The sequence below is a fragment of the Polypterus senegalus genome, chromosome 1 (assembly GCF_016835505.1).
Source record: "Polypterus senegalus isolate Bchr_013 chromosome 1, ASM1683550v1, whole genome shotgun sequence".
Classification (NCBI taxonomy): Eukaryota; Metazoa; Chordata; class Cladistia; order Polypteriformes; family Polypteridae; genus Polypterus; species Polypterus senegalus.
Genome location: NC_053154.1, coordinates 115,121,233 through 115,144,317, shown reverse-complemented (window position 1 = coordinate 115,144,317; position 23,085 = coordinate 115,121,233). Strand labels below are relative to the sequence as shown.

Below are 23,085 nucleotides of genomic sequence, written 5' to 3'. Positions count from 1 at the left end.
TCTGATTGTTTTTTTCGCGATTCCAAGCAACAAGATGCAGACTGCCGACATTCACATATACCTGGTGACCCAACCGACAGTATGACAGCCCTCCGAAGTAAACCAGAGTTGGCGTCGTTCCAGCCTGCCGAGAGGCGTGTGCTGTAGTCTGGCCCTTCGGTTTTACTCTGTTTTTATTCAAACGTGTCGCGGGTCGGATTCTGATTGGCACCCTGGACGGCGCATGTGTAGTCGATGTTCATCCGAGAGCTGGCCGGCAGTTCAGTTTACCGTCAACCGTAGTTTAGAAACTTCACGTCCTGCACAGCTGGTAAGTACAGAGCGAGGGTTGTTTTTAACCGTAATGGACTATGACGGGTTTACTAGTGCGAATATTCAAAACCATTTAGGTACATCGGGCACTGACGCAACTGGCCAGAACTAGTCGAGACTCGGTTCAGTTATGGAATGACGTTTGGTAATAGTTTTACTGATGGCTGGACGGAGCGGGGTAGTCCATTTACTTTCGTGTTTTAAAAAAAAAAGTGTTTTTACATTTTTAGAGGCCGGCTACAGTATTGGTGCTTCTCTGTTTGATATGTGTACCCGAGACGGGGCTGAAGTTGACTATTTTCTGAGCGTGTTATACTTTTTTTACATTTGTAAAGCAAGTGTCTAGTGGTAATTGTGGGAGAAATCGGTTTACTTGAGCTGTTTGCCACCCAGTGACGGTTACTAGTAATAAAACCGGATAACGCAGACGTTAACTACTTATTTGCAGCACCTTATTCGGATAGTAACTTACTCGCTTCTAGCCAGCTAACTGTTCACACATCTTGTGTAATCTACTTACATAGACGCCGTTAACAGAAAGACGGATGCTTTGGTTAAGTTGCTGTCGAGTTTTGCCCGGCCCAGCGCGGTCACCTGAGTGACATTCATTTTGATGTAAATGGTTGCATGGCGTTTTGGCCATCCTCCTTTTCAGTTTTGTGAAATGAGAGATGCCCTAAGGCTGCATAGGTGCCTTGATTTTGTTTTGTTTTTTTTCATTTTTTCCTGTATGCATGTATCTTGCCAGGCCTCTGTCACTTTACACAGTTCTTTATTTTCGATCTTAAACACTGACGGTATTAAAGCAGTGTTTACTATTTTTTAAGTTTTATTTCCTCCAAAATCTCATTGTACTATTTTTATACATTTGTTTTGACGTTATGTTGACTTATCCCCATACTGAAATAGGAAATTCAGACGAGGCAGCTGGTAGTGGCAAAGCGACATAACAGGTTACTTGTCTAAGAGGTTATAACTAAAAAAAAATAATAGTAGGGAATAAAAAGAGTTCACTTGTAAGTACACAGTCGGTGGTCACGTTTTTTTTTTTCTTTTAGGCCCAACTGCTCGTTAACGCAGATGGTCTGATTTTCCACCTAGTCAGTCATGCAGAATCAGACAGGGTGTTTTAGTTAACGTTCTACCAGATATTTGAATGATTAAGTCATGAGCTGAGCGGCATTGGCACTGCTGCGATTGCTAAGATCAGACGTGGTGCTTCGAGCCCCTCAAAGATAGAAGATCGGGCGGCTTCACACTCAGGATTACTACTATTTTTAAATCCGTTGTGCATGGGAAAAAAAATGGCTGGGACTTTTCATGTTGGCACTTTTCCTTGGAAATCTGTGCAATTTTGTAATGACAGAAAAAAAAATCAATTTGCATTTGCACTCCCCTTTAATCTGTGAAACCTGCTCTTATTCATTCTAACCGATAGCAGTGAAATATCACACAACCACCCTTCACTTGAAGTTTAAAACCTGCCAGTTTCACAGCCAGCCGCAGTTCATTCAGCAAATGGACTGTCAGTTTGCTGATGGAATTGAGCATTCTCGTAGATATCAATCAGTTATGGCAGATAAATAAATTTAAAAAAAAAAAAAAAAATAGAAACCTAAAATGGGTTTTCAAAACAGGAGTGCTGAGGTGAGAGAAGTACAGTAGGGAAGGTATATTTTCAAGATCAGAATATCTTTATGCTGGTAGCTCTATGACTCTGACCACATTTTGTAAATGAGTGTGGAGGGGGGGAATATAAAAAATTTAAAAGAAAAAAGGATTAAAAGGTATAGGAAGACAATCTCTAAGAAACGTTTAACCAAAGCATTTTTTTTTTGAAAGAATAGTTCCTATGTGAACAAATGTGTTACTTCACCATGAAATACAGTAAATCTGAATGTGTTGCTTGGTTTTAGCGATGCTGTACATTTCTCTTAAGGAAGAAAAAAAAAAGTTATTTTCATGGGGAAGAGGAAAGAAGCTAAGAAACCCATTTTTTCAGTAATGCATCTGTTTAAGGCTTTAAACCTGAAAGATGTACTGTATCCTACTTCCATTTGTCTTCAGCATAGAAATAACCTTTAACCTTATGTGCAGATGCCTGCTGATATGGCCCTTCACTAACTTTTTTCTTTTATGGTATTTCAGTGTATAGCATAATCAACGTAGTTTGTTTGTACTGTTATAGGTTGTACCCCACGATGGACCTCAACCGACTGCAAGGGCTAAACTACTTAGCCCTGGCTACTTATGTGCATTAGGTGTCAATTTGCCAATCAAAAGAGTGACATTAATGGATGTTTGCAGTGTGGAGTATTTGAGTGGCAGTTTAAAAAAGGACTAACCAATATTGGGATAGATTTTATAAGAGTGGGGATTCATTGTGATTGTGCTATAAAGTGTTTGTCAAATCTGGCATCCCAGCATACACCACTTTGCCACTCTCTGGCACCATAATTAGTGAGTAAATAATACCTTATCTCAAAACTTCCATCTTTGTTCAAATTCACTTAATTCAATTATAGGGGATTTGTTTCACATATAATTTATTTTAACGGAAAAGTCAGAAATTTGATTGCAGCAAAATGACATGAGGAAGATTTATAAAACTTAGCGTACAAACAGTTTTATGTAATTTACTGTTTATAAATCCTAGTAACCTTGTAAATGTGATTGCATTAGTGTGCCTCAAATGCTGCCATGAAACACCCATATTAAGAGCATGCTATTCAGCCTCATGCATATGCAATCATGCTGCTGCAGAACTTCATTGGCTGGTAGAGCAGCTTCACCCTGCTTGTGTGTTGGGACCCCGCTACCTGCATCTAAGAGTGCAGGACCAAACATGGAAATATAGCACCTCTCCTCTGTATTTGGGGGGCTGTAAGGCGGCATCATGACAAGTAATGACATGATTGCGGTTATAATTAATAGTAAAGGCCGTATGAAACACTGAGGTTAAGCTAGTTAACTTACCAACAAACCAGTCGCCACATACAGCATCATCATGTCTGTCAAGGTTACTTTGTCTCAAAATAAATGAATCACAGGTAGGACTAGGCCCCTGAGACATGATGTGTGTCTGTCACCTCTTAAATGACTTCTGCATTGTGGGGATGTCACTGCTTGTAGTTAACAAAAGCAGCTTTATTCTTGCTAGGTGCCCTTCCTGCAATACGAGTGTCATAAAGTGCTCTGATTGCATTAGGTGAACCAAACACTGCTGCAGTTTACCTTTTCATGTTGGCAAAAACGTTTTTTCTTTTTTGTATGCGTCTCCCACACTATACAAAAACTTCATGTCGTGCCTTGCCAGTCAGTTAATGGCTTTCAACACAGCAGACATGGTTGCTGAGATATTCCTGACGTTTCGGGCCAGTTTTCGGAGAAGTAGTTGACATAAACTGAGGAAAAAGCAAAACATTTCTTCAATCCAAATATGTAACATTGGTTCTTTTTAAAGTGGAACTAAAATACAGTATGTACACCATATTTGATGTGTATTTTTTTGTCACATCAACCCCACGTCCTGATAACGGCTCGGTGATAAGAATTATATGTGCGAGTCATCATTTGGCTGGTTTGCTTGCATTTCCCTGCTTGATCAAGGGTGTTGTCATGTCACTGTTTCTCCGAAATCTCATGTACATGTGGATCAGAGTTGCTATAAGTATATGTAAGCTTTCGCATCGTTTTATAAATCCCGACGTTTGGATAGGAGGTTCCATAGGCTTTTTTGGGGCCTGTTTTTGGGTGTATGCAGGCTTTATAAATGAGGCCCCAGGTCATTAAATGAAGTGGGCTTCTCCATTCCTGTAAAGCGTGTACTTCAGTTAAACAGGTTTTAATGAAATTTTACAGCCCTCCAAGACGCCTTGGCATTTGTGTGCGTGCACATGTTTATGAAATAAAAAATGATGCATGTGTATAATCACATAACATTCTCAAGCCTGCTTAATCAATCCAGGGTGGGCAGAACCCATCTGAACAGCATTAGGTGAACAGAAGAAACTGTGCCTGGACTGAACACCATATTTTTTTTTTTTTTAAATATATATATATGATAAGGCTACTTTAGAATGACCAACCATCCATTATCCAACCTGCTATATCCAAACACAGGGTCACGGGGGTCTACTGGAGCCAATCCCAGCCAACACAGGGCGCAAGGCAGGAACAAATCCCCAGGCAGGGAGCCAGCCCAATGCAGGGCACACATTAGGGACAATTTAGGATCGCCAATGAACCTAACCTGCATGTCTTTGGACTGTGGGAGGAAACCCACGTAGACATAGGGAGAACATGCAAACTCCATGCAGGGAGGACCCGGCAAGTGAACCCAGGTCTCATAAGTGTGAGGCTGCAGCGATACCCACTGCACCACCGCACCGCCCTTAGTATGACCATTCAAGCTAATATGCGGCATGTCTTTGGGATGTGGGAAGGCACATAAACTCCAAATCAGGGAACTGGAGTAAATGATTTGAAGCCAGAATGTCAGATTAATGGGGCAGCAACATGCCCTTGTAATGAAATAATTACTATTGTAATGACACTCGCACCATTTTAGGTAGAACTGCAGTTGCCTGTGCCTTCTGTTTCTTAATCAGAATTCTCTTTCCATCTGTTAATCAATGATTATTTATTTTGACCACGTGGTTCCAACCATCACAGATGAAGAAGAAAAGAGCCTGCCCGTTTTTTACAGTGTGCCATCATGTAATCTAAACTAATGATTGGACTCCTGCATCTCAGTTCCTGAAGTTGTTGTGTGCATTGAAAATGAAGCTGCTTTGTAATATTTAACAAATCGGTGCAATGATGGTCCATTGATAGACATGCATTCTTACTGGTTTGTTAATATTATGTTAATGTTTACTTTTATAAAGCACATTTCTATTTTGTATGACCAGGGTGCTTTATACTACTGCATATTAAATAACAAAATGGAACACAGAACAAATGACAAATACATATGCAGTTTTAATTTAACACTGGACAGCCAGCATCCAGAAGATACTCTTCCTATAATTCATCTGCTCAATGCCATTTGATCCAGATTCAGGTTGCTGGGAACCAGAGCACAAAGCAGGAGCAAATCCTGAACCTGGATTGGGGGATGAGTGTTACTTGGTGCATTATAGGACATTATAGGACACTCACTCATATAAGGACAAAGTAGAGGCTCTCTAGTAAGGAGTGAACATGATCACCAATTGGTGTCATTTGTGTACAGAGTGTTCTTTTTTCACATAAAGTATTTATACTCTATGTGTGAAATACCCCATGATATTTAAGGGGTCCTGTTAGTACACTATAGCTGGCTTAATACTGAAATTTTACTTTGGCACTGCAATTAGCTATAGAGAATGCTGTCCCTTTGGATATGCTTATCATAGACTAATCAGCAAATAAAAGCCTCATCAACCTTGTACTTCTGATCAGCACTGTTTAGAATAGCCACTTTTATAAAATGGCCATTTCCTTGTGCCGTCAACCAGTTTTCTACAGTACCATCCTGCCACAGACATGGGCTGCAGCTCTGATGGCTTAAGAGCATGAAAGGTAAAAGCAGGTTATTTTCAGGGTAATACAGTGGTACCCAACAGCATGAACATTGATGGTTTCACAGCAAAGTCTGTTACTTTCTATTGTCTATCATCATACTCTTCAGCATTACTGGGACCACAGCAAGCTCTAACCGGTTCTTTAATTTTTTTTTTAGTATATTGTATTTCAAAGGAAAGTCTATACTATCTTTCTCAAATCCTTCCATTGTGGTCAAAGGACCTGTTTCACTTCCTTGTTAAATGATCTGATGCCATATGAAGCACTTAAGCATACCCAATATCCAACACTGCCCAAAAAACCCAGTTCAACGGCCATTCTGCAGACTCCCATGAGGATGGTCTGTTTCCACCCAGCCTAAAGCTGCCTTTCCTTCCAACCTTTAAAAAACTTTCTGCTACAGTACTTTCTGGAATATTCAAGAATACTGTACATAACACTATAACGTGTTTTTAAAATATACACCTCTCAAACACATAAGTCACACATTGGATCTCGATGAACAAAATATTCGTGGAAAATCCTTACTGAGTGTAATTCATTGAGAACAAAATGATGTAACAATAGTCAATGGAAACCAAAATCACTAACCCATTCAAGGCTGGCTTCAACATCACACCGAAAACCAAACATTGAAATCACAGGCTGATCCAACTTGTGCTAATTTCTTCACAGCAACTCAGTACTGTATGGCCCGCACGTGCCTGACAATGTCTGGGCATGCTTCTGAAGAGATGGCACATGGTGTCCTGGCAGATCTCTTTCAGGGATCAGTGAGCTCCTACGGCACTACTTGGTGGTGTTGCATGCACTGATACATAACATCTCAGAAGTTCTCAGTTGCATTCGGGTCTGGGAACGTGTTGGCCAGTCAATGACATCAATGGCTTAGTGCTCCAGGAACTGCCTACACACTCTGGCCACATGAGAGTGGACATTGTCCTGCACCAGGAGGAACCCACTGATCACTGCACCAGCATAAGGTCTGACAGTAGCTTTGAGGATTTCATCCACGTACCTAACAGTAATCAGGGTACCATAGCCTAGCACGTGGAAGTCTGTGCAACTCCCCTAGGTATGCCTCCCCGGACCATCACTGACCTACTGCCAAACCATGGATGATGTTGCAGGCTGCATAAAGTTCACCACAACATCTCCAGACTCTTTCATGTCTGTCACATCTGTTCTGTGTGAACCTGCTCCCATCTGTGAAGAGAACTGGGCACCAATGGAAGAGCTGCCAATTGTGTGTTCACTAGCGAATGCCAGCCTAGCTGTATGGTGATGGGCTGTAAGCACAAGTCCCACTAGATGATGTCAGACCCTCATGAGTCTGTTAGTGACAGTTTAGTCAGAGGCGTGTGCACCAATAGCCAGCTGGAGGTCATTTTGTAGGGCTCTGGCAGTGTTCTTCCTCGCACAAAGGAGCAGATGCCGGGTTGATGCCCTTCTACGGCCCTGCCCAACTCTCCTCGTGTAGCGGCCTGTCTTCTGGTATCTCCTCCATGTTTTTGGGAGTGTGCTGGGATGAGCTGGACTACCTGTGCAACCTTAATCAGCTGCAGGCACTGCCTCATGCTAGCAGTAGTGACAAAGACACTAGCAAAATGCAAAACTAGAAAAGAATCAGGCAGGAGGGATAAGAACAGAGCATTTGCCTGGCGGCACCATCTGTAAAACCATTCCCTTATTGAGGATGTCTTGCTGTTGCCTCTCCAATGCACTTGTTGTCACTGTCATTTGCACCAAAGCAGGTGAAGTTGATTCACAGTCTCTTAAGCTTCCTAACTGGACAGACTGATATCTCTGAAGCTTAACTGACTTGGTGTTAGACTGTGATGATAAAGAGTTCCCTTTTGTTTTGTTTTTTTAGAGTAGTGTATTTTCAGGACCACAGTAATTTTATTTTTAGGTTTTTGGAGAAATATCAGACCCTTGTGATCCCATATTTCACATCTTGTTCATGCTTAGTTTACATTTGTATGCAAACATAAAAGATCTGAAATAATTCTCTGAGAGTTAGACACTGTGTGAAACTTCATATGTAATTTCAAGGTGCACATGATGGATGGGAAAAGCTGCTGTGAAAAGAGCAGAAAAACTACAGTGGCACAAATATACTGTGAGGACTTCCTAACCATATAGGCCTGGCACTTTGGGAGTAAAACTGGTGAGTCGCCCCCTCAGTTTTGGACAAATTGATTTTTGATCATTGTTAGCCACTTCACTTGTGCCTTAAAAAGTAGTTGTAGTTTGTCAGTGGTCTGATAAACCACAGGTGGCACGGTGGCGCTGCTGCCTCGCAGTTAGGAGACCTGGGTTCGCTTCACGGGTCCTCCTTGCGTGGAGTTTGCATGTTCTCCACCTGTCTGCGTGTGTTTCCTCCCACAGTCCAAAGACATGCAGGTTAGGTGCATTGGCAATTCTAAATTGTCCCTAGTGTGTGCTTGGTCTGTGGGTGTGGGTGTGTGTGTGTCCTGCAGTGGGTTGGTGCCCTGTTTTGGCTGGGATTGGCTCCAACAGATTCCCATGACCCTGTAGTTAGAATATAGCGGGATGGATAATGGATGGATAGATAAACCACACTGATCGCTAATTCACCCCAAAGCAACATCTCAGCACCCGTCCCTCCCGCTCACACTGACTGTGTTCAATATTGAAACGCTACAATCTGGGAAGAAAACAACAGCCTTTGTAATTTTCAAACAGTCCATTGTGGGAATTTCTGAACATTGTGTCTCAGTTATGGGGTAGAGCGCATTACTGCAATTTTATTTTCGTCCTGAGTCTCCACAGAATGTTTAGCAAGTAAACCATGCTTACTAATTGAAATACTTGCAGATCTTTCATGCATATAATCTTCCATTAACATTTATAAATGTTTTGTCCTGAAGATCTGTCAATCTGTCAGGGCAGATGTGTGTTGGAGGAAGTTAAAGATGTACCCACATTGCAATTTTTTTTTAGCAGAGGTTATTAATACCATAATTGAATATCAATGAAGTCAATAGAAATGAACTGATTTTAATAATACCAGACTGTATTAATAAGTATTTGCTGCTATTGCAGTGTTTATTGGAACTGCAAGTGAAAGTCAAGTTTTACATGGACAGTTGCAACTGCTCACATTCAACCAAACTGCCAGGATTTCAGATGTTGATTTTGCTGGGGCTGCTTGACCAGTTAAATGCTAGAGGGGAAGAAAAAATGAGAGGCTACTGTTAGAAAGAGATTAAGGAAAACCTGTTCTGGACATTTTTTTTATTATTAATTTAATTGTAATCATTCCATACAAATCAATCAATTTTCACAAAAAGTAGGATTGAGAACAAGTTGACCCCCAATCCTGAGAGAGAGAGCAAGGCCAACAGGGTAAAACTTAAGGCTTGTAAACATACCTAAATTAATTAGTTTGATAAGCCAATAGAGATGAATGGAGAAGAAAAAAGAAATGCAGAAATAATTGCTTCCTCTGTGCTTTAAGAGCTTATTCTAAAATATTACTGATTAGATCCTGCCATGATTTGAAAAAAATCTGTACAGATCCTCTAACTGAGTATTTGATTTTCTCCAATTTCAAATAGTATAACACATCAGTTTCCCACTGACTTAAAAGAGGAGAGTTAGGATTCTTCCAGTTTAGCAAAATATGTCTGCGTGCCAAAAGTGTAGTGAATGCAATCACAGTTTGTTTGTCCTTCTCCACTTTAAACCCATCTGGAAGAACCCCAAACACAGCTGTTAATGGGTTAGGAGGGATTGTGACACAGAGGCTGTCTGAAAGGTCATTAAAAATTTTGGTCCAAACTGATGTTAATTTAGTGCAGGCCCAGAACATGTGACCCAGTGAGGCTGGAACTTGATTGCAGCGTTCGCAGGTTGGATCATGCCCTGGAATCATTTTGGAGAGTTTTAGGCGAGACAGATGTGCTCGATATATAATTTTGAGTTGAATAATTGTTTGCTTTGCGCATATGGAGCTTGAGTGAATTTGCTGCATTGCTACTTTCCACATCTTTTCTGATATATTGATTAAGAGATCTTTTTCCCAGTGTCCTCTTGGATCTTTGAAAGGGAGGGACTGTAAAATAATTTTATATATTGCAGAGATAGTGTCTGAGTCAATTGAAATTGAGCAATATTTTTTCCAGCATGGACGAGGGTGCAAGATGAGGAAATCGGGCAGGTTCTGTTTAACAAAGTTCCTAATTTGAAGATAGTGAAAGAAATGTGTGGCTGGAAAGTTAAATTTAGAATGCAATTGTTCATAGGATGTAAAGATGTTGTCTATATAAAGATCTCTAAGCAAGTTAATCCCAAATTTTTTCCAGATATTAAAAACTGCATATGTTTGCGAGTGTTAAAAATGTGGTTTTCATGCAGATGTGCCACAGATATATTCTCCATCTTAAAATGCGTTCTACATTGGTTCCATATTCTGAGTGAGTGAAGCACAATTGGGTTATTAGTATATTGGCGATAACTTGCATTTATTGGGGCACAGAGCAGGGCATATAAAGAAGTACTGCAGGAATTTACTTCTATTGCGGACCAGGCCTGTGTATGTTCATCTATTTGTGTCCAGGTTTTTATAGCTTGTATGTTTGCTGCCCAGTAATAAAACTGAAAGTTAGCTAGAGCCATGCCACCTTCTGCCTTTGGTCTTTGTAGGGCCACTTTGTTGAATCTGGACATTTTTAATCGGATTGGCTTTCCAGATTAAGTGCTGCCCCAAGATGTATAGCAGTTATCACGCCCTTGACAGCTATTTCTGTTTTATGCCATTTTGGTAGTCTGGACAGCCTGCCTTTTTTTTTTTTTTTTGGTTACAGAAGCTGGAGTTTGGAGGGTGCTGGGAAAGCTTTGGGAACTCTGTTTGTTCTGATGAAGATGGTGATGAGTTGTCTCCTGTCACATTTATACTTGCTTACTTGAATGAAGGTAGCTAGGCACTAAAAGTCAATTTGAATGCATTTTTTCTTTAGTGTCCAAGTGTCTTTCAGCTGTTGGTTTTGCTTGGACTTTAGAGCGTCATTATTAGCTGTAAGTATATGTAAAGGCAACATTATTAGAGATCTTGTGCCCTCTTCAGAGTACTCATTCTGTCACACATTTTTAGGATGTGGAAGGAAAACCACAAAAACATGGGGACAATACACAGTTTCCATTGAGGGTGATTGGGTCAGTGTCGTAAACATATTTAAAATTCAGTTTTGATTATTCGGCATAAGAATCTGAGATATCTATAGTGTGTTTCATGACATGTAACATCTGTGGCTTGTCCATCTAGGGGTATTTGTATTTACGTTTTGACTAGTTAGAATTACAGATATCTTCAAGCTACTTTTTGACAAGTTGAAACTGCTGTTGAAGATTTTAAATTACACTAGGGGTCTTTGACCCCTGCTCACTTCAATTGCCAACCCCCCCACTGGGCCTACGCTACACAACAGCCACTTCGGATCTCTGCTGCTTGCGTTATGAAGGGGGGGCTGATCACACCCCTAAAAGAAACAGTCACTCCTTCAAAACCCCCTTTTAAATGGTAATACAATGGGAAACAAATACAGTTTTTTTTTTACCTCCTCTTTGCTCGTTCAGTTGCAGGATTGCTGCTACCATGCTGTATGATCTGCATCTCGTGCGGTGCTTTCGAATGTTTTTAAAAACCTGAACAGCAGCTGTCCTTTTGCCTCACTGCCTAGTCTCTCTTCTCCCCCAGACATTCTCTGCTCCTGTTGGGGGTCCTGCTCCCGAGACGTGCCCCTATGGAAGATGAGGAAGATTTTCAATTCTTCTAATAGAGAGATGGACCTGTCCCCTCCGACTACACACTGAGCTTGATTCACTCCTGAAAGAGACTTATGTTTGTTTGAAGTGTTTGAATAACGTTTCAGTCTCTAAAGTCTCCTGTGTATATGTGCAACTCTGTGACCCAAGCGTGACAGTGTATGTGGATTTCACTTTCACCAAACAACAAATCTTTTAATTTTCATTGATTCACTTCTTCATTGGGAATAAACACTACTTTTCCCTGATGGCAACACAAATTAAACAATCTACAAGTCTCCGACTTAAAGTTTAAATCCAAACAATATATTCGATCTCTTTGCGATATTCCGTTATTTCACTGAGTAATAATTTCTGTTTGTTTGTGTAATGCGATTTTTACTTTATAATTTTTTTGAGACTTTCGAATTTTCATACTTCCTTATTTCTAACCTGCTCTGCATGTGTATCACACTAATGTTTTTGAATTCGTTACAGTGTTTTACTTTTTCATCTACTCTGTCTTTTATTTCCGACCCCAGGCATGGTTAAATCTCTTGGCACAAAGTCTCGTCTCTCCGGGATGTGAAAGTGTCTCTCTGAGAAAGTCACGTCTCCTCTCTCTGAAAAAGTCTCGTCTCGTCTCAAGATCTTTTTATATAGTAGAGAGATGCTATCCATTCATCCATCCATTTGTTTAACCTGCTTATATACAGCAAGTTTGCAGGGCAGCTGGAGACTATCCCAGCAATCTCTGGGCACAAGGCAGAAACAACACCTGAAGAGGGCACCAGTCCATCACGGGGAAACACATTTGCCCATTTAGCATTGCCAATTCAGCTAATCTGTATGTCTTTGTCCTGGGGGAAGAAAACCAAAGTGCCCGGAGTAAACCCACCCAGACATGGGGAAAACTTGCAAATTCCACACAGGGGACACCCAAGACAGTGTCGTTACTGCGAGGCAACAGTCTTGCCACTGTGCCACCATGCTGCCCTAATTCTGGTCGTGATTTCTCAGATGTGACTACAGAAGTGTTTCTAAATCACAGGTGGTGCAGTGGTAGTGCTGCTGCTTTGCAGTAAGGAGACTATGGGTTCGCCTCCCTGTGTGAATAGCGCTTTGAGTACTGAGAAAAGCGCTATATAAATGTAATGAATTATTATTAAATGAACACTCCATAAAAGTTAATGGGAAAAGTCTGTCAGTTTTCACAAGAACAAAAAATGTTAATTACAGATTCCCCAATTTAGAATTTTATCTAGGCAAAATATAATTGTAGATGTTAAAAATGGAAATCGGCACAAACAGGAATTACCACAAGACATTAAACGGTAAAGTGGACTTCCACATCCATGTCCAAAGTCATTTCATTTTTAAAGATGTTGATGCAGTTAATGAAATTGGTCCAGATTTCCATGAAGGCCTGTTTTGTTAATTCTGAGTTTTCATTAAATGTGAGTCTAACTACAAAATACTTTTTTTGTGTTTGTTTTTGTCCAATGAATTTTATAGAATTGCCACGACTAGTCAATTTTTCACCCAACAAATAATTCAGGATTCCAAACAATTTTGTTTTGAGCCCTCAGCCTCAAGCTGTGCAGGTCTGTAACAAATAGACATGGAACTTGAAGGCGTTTAGAAATTGACAGTTCACAAAGCTGTAAGAAATACACAGAGACTGGAAGGTTTGTTTTTATTTAATGATGCCAAAGTGTTAAGTAAATACACACAATGCGAAATTAGGAGAATGCTGATTTGGATACTTCATTGACAAATATTTTAAATGTCAGCATGGTAAGTTATTTAGGGTGGACTCACACTAGCAATTCATTCTGTGTCTGTATGTAACCCCGCAAAGTCCAGTTTGCTTGACTAGTGTGAATGTGCCCTGGCCCGCTTGGAAGAGGTGAGGGCCTAAGCACGATTCAGTAGCATTCTGAAACTGTGTGATCACTAAACATGCCCGAGCACAGAAAACAGACATGCTGTCAATGATGCGACAAGTGATGTCATGTAATATCTTTGGAGTTTAAAACGGGTTTTTATTCTCACTTTACACATGAACATGAATTGTAGTTGGCAAGAATTGCTGCATATTCATCATTTATCTGCATATAAATCTTCTCATATGTGCAGCACGATTAACAGCAAAGCACTACTCTGCACACTCCATGAATCTGTGAGAGGGCAGAGCGTTATCCTGTCCTACACGACTCCAAAACAGCCACAAAATAAGGACATGCATGCTCATCCTAGGCTTTACACAAAGTCGAATGGTCATGATGGGCCCAGAAAGGTAAGCATAGTGTAAGTGCAGGCCATCATGGGGGTAAAGAGGGGAGACAATCACGCTCGAGCGATCCTAATGTGAGCACACCCTAGGTGGCTGTGATTTGGGCTAAATACTGTCACGCTTGGGTTACGCAGTTGCGCAGACAATAAGCATAAAGGAGAGGTGCTGTACAGGCATTTAAATATACAAAGTGCTGTGTAAGAAGCAGATCACGCGACACAGCAGCAGCAGCAGAGCATCTAACCGAGCAAAGAGGAGGCAAACTGTATTTGTTCTCATTGCAGCAGTGTTCAAGAGGGGGCCTCGGTGGAGTGACTGCGTCTTCCAGGGGTGTGCGGAGCCCCCTTCTTCACAAAACTATGTTTTTTGCAGGTTTCTTTTTGAATTCTACATTTTGAAATCTCTTGACTATGACTTGTGGTTTTCGTTTTTTGGCTGTTTTAGGTATTTGAATTAACATCTTTTTGGTCTGGGCGGCACAGTGGTGCAGTGGTAGCGCTGCTGCCTTGCAGTTAGAAGACCCGGGTTCGCTTCCCGGGTCCTCCCTGTGTGGAGTTTGCATGTTCTCCCCGTGTCTGTGTGGGTTTCCTCCCACAGTCCAAAGACATGCAAGTTAGGTGGATTGGCAGTTCTAAATTGGCCCTTGTGTGTCCTGTGGTGGGTTGGCACCCTGCCTGGGATTGGTTCCTGCCCTGTGTTGGCTGGGATTGGCTCCAGCAGACCCCTGTGTTTGGATTCAGCGTGTTGGAAAATGGATGGATGGATCTTTTTGGTCTTGGCTCTTTCCCGATTCTCTTTTTACGATTCATCTCCTGGTCCATTACTCCTTTTTCATTCTTTCTCTTCTCAACCTTTGGGCAGAATAAGAACTGCCTGCATTTTTCCACATCTTGTCACTATGCCACTTGAAGGGCCATACAGTTAGATCCATAAATATTTGGACAGAGACAACTTTTTTCTAATTTTGGTTCTGTACATTACCACAATGAATTTTAAATGAAACAACTCAGATGCAGTTGAAGTGCAGACTTTCAGCTTTAATTTAGGGGGTTGAACAACAAGATTGCATAAAAATGTGAGCCAAATAAAGCATTTTTTTAACACAATCCCTTCATTTCAGGGGCTCAAAAGTAATTGGAAAAATTAAATAACTGGAAATAAAATGTTCATTTCAAATATTTGGTTGAAAACCCTTTGCTGGCAATGACAGCCTGAAGACTTGAACTCATGGACATCACCAGATGCTGGGTTTCCTCCTTTTTAATGTTCTGCCAGGCCTTTACTGCAGCGGCTTTCAGTTGCTGTTTGTTTGTGGGCCTTTCTGTCCGAAGTTTAGTCTTCAACAAGTGAAATGCATGCTCAATTGGGTTAAGATCAGGTGACTGACTTGGCCATTCAAGAATTTTCCACTACTTTGCTTTAATAAACTCCTGGGTTGCTTTGGCTGTATGTTTTGGGTCATTGTCCATCTGTCCATCGCCACCCAATAAATTTGACTGCATTTAGCTGGATTTTAGCAGACAGTATGTCTCTGAACACCTCAGAATTCATTCGGCTGCTTCTGTCCTGTGTCACATCATCAATAAACACCAGTGTCCCAGTGCCACTGGAAGCCATGCACACCCAAGCCATCACACTGCCTCCGCCGTGTTTTACAGATGATGTGGTATGCTTTGGATAATGAGCTGTTCCACGCCTTCTCCATACTTTTTTTTGCCATCATTCTGGTTGAGGTTGATCTTGGTTTCATCTGTCCAAAGAATGTTTTTCCAGAACTGTGCTGGCTTTTTTAGATGTTCTTTAGCAAAGTCAAATCTAGCCTTTCTATTCTTGAGGCTTATGAGTGGCTTGCACCTTGCAGTGCACCCTCTGTATTTACTTTCATGCAGTCTTCTCTTTATGGTAGACTTGGATATCGATACGCCTACCCCCTGGAGAGTGTTGTTCACTTGGTTGGCTGTTGTGAAGGGGTTTCTCTTCACCATGGAAATGATTCTGCGATCATCCACCACTGTTGTCTTCTGTGGACGTCCAGGTCTTTTTGCGTTGCTGAGTTCACAAGTGCTTGCTTTATTTCTCAGGATGTACCAAACTGTAGATTTTGCCACTCGTAATATTGTAGCAGTTTCTCGGATGGGTTTTTTCTGTTTTCGCAGCTTAAGGATGGCTTCTTTCACCTGCATGGAGAGCTCCTTTGACCACATGTTGTCTGTTCACAGCAAAATCTTCCACATGCAAGCACCACACCTCAAATCAACTCCAGGCCTTTTATCTGCTTAATTGATAATGACATAACGACAGACTTGCTCACACCAGCCCATGAAATAGCCTTTGAGTCAATTGTCCAATTACTTTTGAGCCCCTGAAATGAAGGGATTGTGTTAAAAAATGCTTTAGTTGGCTCACATTTTTATGCAATTGTTTTGTTCAACCCACTGAATTAAAGCTGAAAGTCTGCACTTCAACTGCATCTGAGTTGTTTCATTTAAAATTCATTGTGATAATGTACAGAACCAAAATTAGAAAAAAGTTGTATAAAATAAGTAATAATTAATGAATGATTGATTTAACTTGCTACAATGTTTATAACAATCCGGGGATTTTTTAACTAATCAGTTACATTTTCCTATCATATGTTTAATGTAATTTGTTATACAGAAAAAAAAATATCACACTTTTTGTAATGGTGAAATTGTCTTTGTGCCAGGTGCTCCGAGCCGATTTCCTGTCCCATGAGCCACAGTTACCCACAGTGTCCTCACTTTCCCTTACCTGGGTGTGTGTGTGTGTGCAAGAAGAACTGTCCAGTTTAGCAATGAGGCTTGAAAGCTACAGTTCCTTATTCCTGGCATTAAAATGAAGACTGTGTTGTTGTTTTTCAAAATTGTGCAAGTGAACTTCCAGTTTGAAAGTGTCCCAGTCAAGGTACTGTACACATGCCCAGTACCATCTTCTTCCTTAAAGTATTACATTATAAAAGAAACCAGATCAATATCTGGAATGCATCAAATCAAGCACATTAGACATAATGCTGATCAGAATGGCACCGAGCAGCATTTTGATCTTCACCAATTGCTGAGGAGGACTTCCTGATGGTGCTAAATTTGAAAACCACAGAGGAAGGCCTTACACATTCTCTTTTACCTGTGTGAAGAAAAAGCCATCCCTTTTCAAATAAACCAGTATGTAGAAAATAATGTTTTCAATTGTCTGCCATCCAGCAAAAATGCAAGTACACACTGGTGAGTGCTGCTGCCTAACACTCTCAGAGTCTTTTGTCCAAATCTTTCACTTTGTAGTGTGCAGGTTATTTCCATGTTATGGTGGATTGTTCTTAGTCACCTCAAAGCTGTTTAATTCTAAACTTGAGGTGTTGTTCTTTCAATGTAAGCACATCCTAGCCTGTAGATTGCCATGAGTGGCAGTTGATTGTTAGGCCCTCACTTTTTTATATTATTTGAATCTATGTGGCTGTATTTTGGCAGATGATGATGATGATGATGTCAGAAGGTATCACAGTCATCTGATGCCATCTGAAACAGACCAGGCACCATCAACCGATTTTTTTGTGACATGATAATATCTGTGACCTTGTTCATCTCTTTAGTCATTAACAAAATAGGGACAGAAATTATTAGACCAATAAGGTGATGATCATTAGAGAAGTGGGCACACAGAATTTGGTATGGCCAAACCAGACCTTTCATGCCAAAAATGCCACTGTTCTAAACACATAACACAGTGTGTGTGCTTCATACATGACAGCTAATTACAGTGTAGTTTTCTTTGAAAATGAAATGAAAAACAAACTGTAGGAAGACTTTGGTGGGTCCCTGATAAGCTAAACCACAACCACCGAATGGTTAATCAGTCATGGCAGTCTCTTAATCATCCACATCGAGCAGTGTCACCTGAGACTGGCCCCAGGGCCTTCTGGTTTTGATTTATAAAGACAGTTTCAGCCTATAATTGGACACTTTATTTAACTCTTTCAGGGCAGATGTCGACTTTTGTTAAAGGGAGGGTTCACGGTGGTAATCAACTATAAGCGGTGACAAAAACCCACCATTATGTTTTAGTTGGAGTCTTTGAAGAAGGAGGAGTTACCTTCATTAGTTTGACTGAGATTCCCAGCTAGGAGCAAACAACAGCAAAAATGGCATCCACATCTGGAGAGAGATCAAAAGTGAATGCATGAAGCAAAATACTCCATGGGTGACGTTTTGCATGCTATTGCTGAATTAGACTGAATTGTCGGACTCCGATTTTGATACAAGTGATTGAAAACAAATGTGAGGTCCCGGCATGAGTTGGTCAGTCCCAGCTGATCGCGCTGCTCAACAGGTTCATGTAGCTAACTGGCGATGGTAAAGTTTGCCACTTACAATGACAAGAGGTACAAACCAGATTGTAATACACTGCGACCGCCCCTGACGTGTGAAGACAGCCTGGCAGCCAGCCTGCCGTGCATTCCTGGTGAACTGGTGGCCGCCACAACAGACATTTTATGTTGATTTCTGTGTGAAACCATAGCTTTGTGTGCTTTTCCGAAATAAATATTCAGCCCTCAAAGGGTTCATTGAAAAATGTGTTTTTTTTGTCATATTTGTGTTTAATGTGCCCAAGCAGGAACTCCTCGTCTGAGTCTGTATTACTTTTCTTTGTAATTTAAGAACAAGTTAGTTTTTCTCCATCAGTTTAAAATGTGCAAGTAAGTAACAAACTGCTGCTCGCTGCTTTGGGCCCTGGCACCTTTCAATATTGAACGTCATTAAGCTTATTTGAGAAGGTTACATTTTGTTGATGTGAAAGTAGCCATCTGACAATGAGCACACAGAAGTGAATGAACAATTGCTTTTTAGGAAACATTTTTATCTTTTCGGGCATCCCTTGCTATTTTAAAAGCAATTACTTAAATTTTCTGGTAACAAGAAAATGAATTCTTAAAATAAAATTAGTGGAGACCATGCGAAAGCCTCTGTGCTATGACAGTATTTCCTAAATCTGGTCCTTTATAGCTAAGAGAAAGAGTTGCTATTCACATTATTTGATGGCTGAAGGCTCATCGTCAAGTGCAGTAAAAGTCATCTGAATATGTGATAGACACACATAGAAGGTTGTTGTTTGCGTAGCACAGTAATTATTATGTCGTATGAATTTAGAATTGTCAGTCAAGGAAGACTAGGACCTGGCATATATTTTATTTTTACTGTCATTTGTGAATTGACACTTAAAGCTGTCTTAATGTAAATAAAGAGAAAGCTGCAGTATTGCTGAACTTTTATATTCATTTATTGCTATTGAAGGACCAAAAACCAAAAGTGGGTAATTTGCTTTCAAGGACAAAAAAAACCCGACTACGATACATGGCTGTGAAATTCTGCCATGATCTCATACAATTTGTAAAATGTACACCCGTTAACAGTCTGAAACTCACAAGGGAGTGAACTGGTCATCGCAAAATCAATTTAGTGGCCACACAGTGTTGCTAGAAATACTCTTAAGTATTAATTTCTAAAAATAGTTTCCTGAGCAAAGGATAAAAGATTTATATCAAGTAGTGCCGTATTATTAAAAACAACATTTATTTATACAGAATGTTTTCACATGTAAGAGTAGCTCAAAGTGCATTTTCAGACAATAAAAGACAAATAAATCTATAAAAGAGGTAAAATGGAAGAAGCCATAGTTTATTAAGTCTCTAATGGTCAGTCAGTCATCATCCAACCCGCTATATCCTAACAAAGGGTCACGGGGGTCAATCCCAGCCAACACAGGGCGCAAGGCAGGAATAAACCCCGGGCAGGGTGCCAGCCCACCACAGGCCACACACACACCAAGCACACATTAGGGACAATTTAGGATCGACAATCTTCTCTTTGTACTGTGGAAGGAAACCCATGCAGAAAGGGAGGATAGCTTGCAAACTCCACGCAGGGAGGACCTGGGAAGTGAACCTAGGTCTCCTTACTCCTTAAGCCACTGTGCCGCCCCTCTCTGATGGTTACAATGGTAAAAGTCAGTGTTGATTTTGGTAAAATATGTTACGATTGGAATGCCAGAAAGGGAGAGGTAATAAAACCTTAAGCTGGTGTGGAGGCTGGAGAAGACAAGGGCAGAGATGTTTAGAAATTATTAAAAATAACTTGCATCAAACAGGCAACCTTTATTAATTACTATCACACGTGTCCTCGACCTTATAACCTCTCATTCTGCCAGATTAAATGCGCAGTCGGCTGTTTTGTTTCACTGTGTGTTTCACACTAAAAATGGAAAATACACTAGAAGGAAAAGCAGAGAGTTGTTGGAGGAGGCAAGAAAGAAGGTAATTTCTATTAAATGTGGAATAAAAACTGGTTTATAGTATGTACGTTTGTCAGTTTCAACTTAGTTCACAGAAAATTGTGAGTAGAAGGGTATCAATATTTTTCCCACATCTGTAAAAGAAAAATTTCTGTCTGTCTCTTTCAATGCCTGTTAAATGAAAAACCCAATCTTAAGTAATATGCTGTGTATGTGATTTACAATTTAGCTTTGAGTCCATAATGATCTGTAGATTCTTTACTTCAACCTTGTGATTTGCAAGACCAGATTATCAAGTTCCTTCCTCAGCATTTCAATTGTTTAGTGTAAGGAAATTACTGCTCTTCTACAGGGTGGCACACGAAAAACCAAACCGTCTCCGACTGGCTGGCTCGAGCTGTTATACGTGTCATCGTGGAGGCTCATTGTCGCGACGGGGTCAGCAATTCCACTTGCAACTTTTACCTGTGGGGCAATCTGAAGGGAAAAATGTATGTCAATAAACCAAAAACATCAAAGGAACTGAATAACAATATTCGGAGTGAAATTGGAAAAATTGAAGCGGCTGAGCTGCGTCGCGTCTATAACAATATAGTGTGGCTTGCAGAAAAGACACACAAATAAATAATTTCCAGCACCTCCTCTAACCAGTAAGTACGATCTTTCGTTTCATGTATGGGCTAAGAAACGTACGTCAACGTTGGAGTAGGGGATGGTTTGGTTTTTCATACACCACCCTGTATAATGCCAATACGACATTGATGTCCTTCTTCTGGCCAGGGGCGTCATGGAGGTTACTAAGGTCATTTTCACAATATGCCTAACAAATTCTGAGTGCTATGCTGACCTGATGGTGATCTTATGTGCCAACTTATGCAGTGTAATCTGTTTCATTTTATTTTTCAGCCCAACATGGATTCCTTGGAAGAGGATCTGACCTGCTCCGTGTGTTATTCCCTTTTTGACGATCCCCGTGTCCTGCCATGTTCTCATACATTTTGCAAGAGCTGCTTGCTGAATGTCCTTCAAGTGTCTCTCAACTTCTCTATATGGCGGCCCGTAAGAATTCCCCTGAAGTGCCCCAACTGCAGAAGCATAGTAGACCTTCCTCCATCAGGAGTCGACTCGCTGCCAGTTAATGTATCGTTGAGGGCCATTATTGAGAAATATCAAAGGGGCAGTGAACCCAGGTCAGCTCAGTGTTCACAGCACCCAAGGCAGCCACTGAACATGTACTGCCTGCAGGATCGACAGTTAATTTGTGGGATATGCCTCACCATAGGTGACCATCAGGGTCACCCAATTGATGACCTAGAAGCTGCTTACATCAAAGAAAGGAACACCCCTAGGAAGCTTGTGGAACAGCTGACTAATGAGCGCTTTGCTGAAATTGGCCTTTTGATTGAAAAGCTAGAGCTTAAGAAAACAGTGTGTGAACAAACCATCAAAGAGGATGAAGAACTGGTCATTAAGTACTTTGAAAAGCTCCATCAAATCTTAGAAGAGAAGAAGCAAGCCTTTTTGGCATCGCTGGAAGAGGCCCAGTGCGAGTCATCAGCAAAATATGATCCACTCATTGAAAACCTTAAATACATGAAGGAGGAGCAACAAGAACTTCTCTCGTGCAGGCCAGCTATTGAAAAAGAGGAATCTGCCCTTGTGTTTCTGGAGAAGATTCACTTTTTTCGTACTAGAGTGGCCACTTTGACTGAAGCAAAGCTTCCTCCAATTGAAAGTTTAGAGCTTTATCCAAGAACAGAGGCATTTTTGGAACAAACGTGGTCTGCCATCACAGTCGGGGCTATTGAGGAAGCACCAATACCAAAAATCAGTTTCTATACCCATAAAAACAGAGGAGACTTTGGCAGACCTGGAGTACTCCTGGGGGACTCACAGATTTGTTTCCTTCTGCTCCTGTTTGCTAGCATGATTGTGTTGGCTGGAATAGCCTTCAATGTTGCTTTCCCTAGCTTTTCAGTTTTTCTTGACTTGGCCCAGAGTATTTACCACAAAGTGTCTGGATACTGTTACCTGATTTCTGAAGCAATGGCTCATTTGCACACTAATATCAAAGGCTCCACGCCAAAATTAAAAACTTTCTTTATCGTTGTAAAGGAGTGCCTACAAGATTTTGTGCCTGGTGGAAAATAATCCATCAGTTATTCCATTTGAACATGTTTACTCAGCACAAGTAATATATGAAAATGAACTCTTGGGAGGACTTGGCAATGGCTTTTTGAATCCAAAAATCAGGTTTTCCCCAGAAGGGTAATACCCACTAACAAGCCATTCATTTTCTTCTAAAACATATCCTTTCAACTGCATCTTCACACCATGCCATATGACACATGCACTAACAACACTCGCCAACTTTTTCACTGCATTCTCAGAATATCTTGGCTTGAGAATGTTGATCACTTTAGTCAGTCTCACCATATACCTGGAGCCAGGCCAGGAAAGGTGTATGTGGGACTTCCAGCATGGAGGTGTTTCTATGAGATGTTTACCATTTGGCTGGTTGCTGGTGTGTGCTGACATGTGTAACGGGTTTGAGATGTTCACTTGGGGCCTCATGTATAATGGTGTGTGCAGAATTTGCACTAAAACATGGCATATGGACAAAAACAGAAATGTGCATAAGGCACAAAAAAATGCAGATGCATCTTCTGCTACATAAATCCCGGTCAGTGTGAAATGTAACGCACGTGCACGCGCCAGCTGCTCCACCCTGACTCCTTCCAGAGTTACGCCTCTTTGAATAGGCAAATCAATATAAATAGACCCTTAAGTTCAGCGTTCTGTAAAAAGACAATGGCAAAAGCACAGGAAAAAAGGAA

General features: G+C 40.9%; 1 protein-coding gene across 1 annotated transcript; it reads left to right on the top strand.

Moving 5' to 3' along the window:
• Positions 1 to 124: 124 nt before the first annotated feature.
• Positions 125 to 22,875, top strand: LOC120531328 (tripartite motif-containing protein 59-like). Its single transcript, XM_039756630.1, has 2 exons — positions 125 to 310; positions 21,155 to 22,875. The coding sequence occupies exons 1-2, from the start codon at positions 224 to 226 to the stop codon at positions 22,397 to 22,399; spliced, it is 1,332 nt and encodes a 443-aa protein (XP_039612564.1). The 5' UTR covers positions 125 to 223; the 3' UTR covers positions 22,400 to 22,875.
• Positions 22,876 to 23,085: the final 210 nt, after the last annotated feature.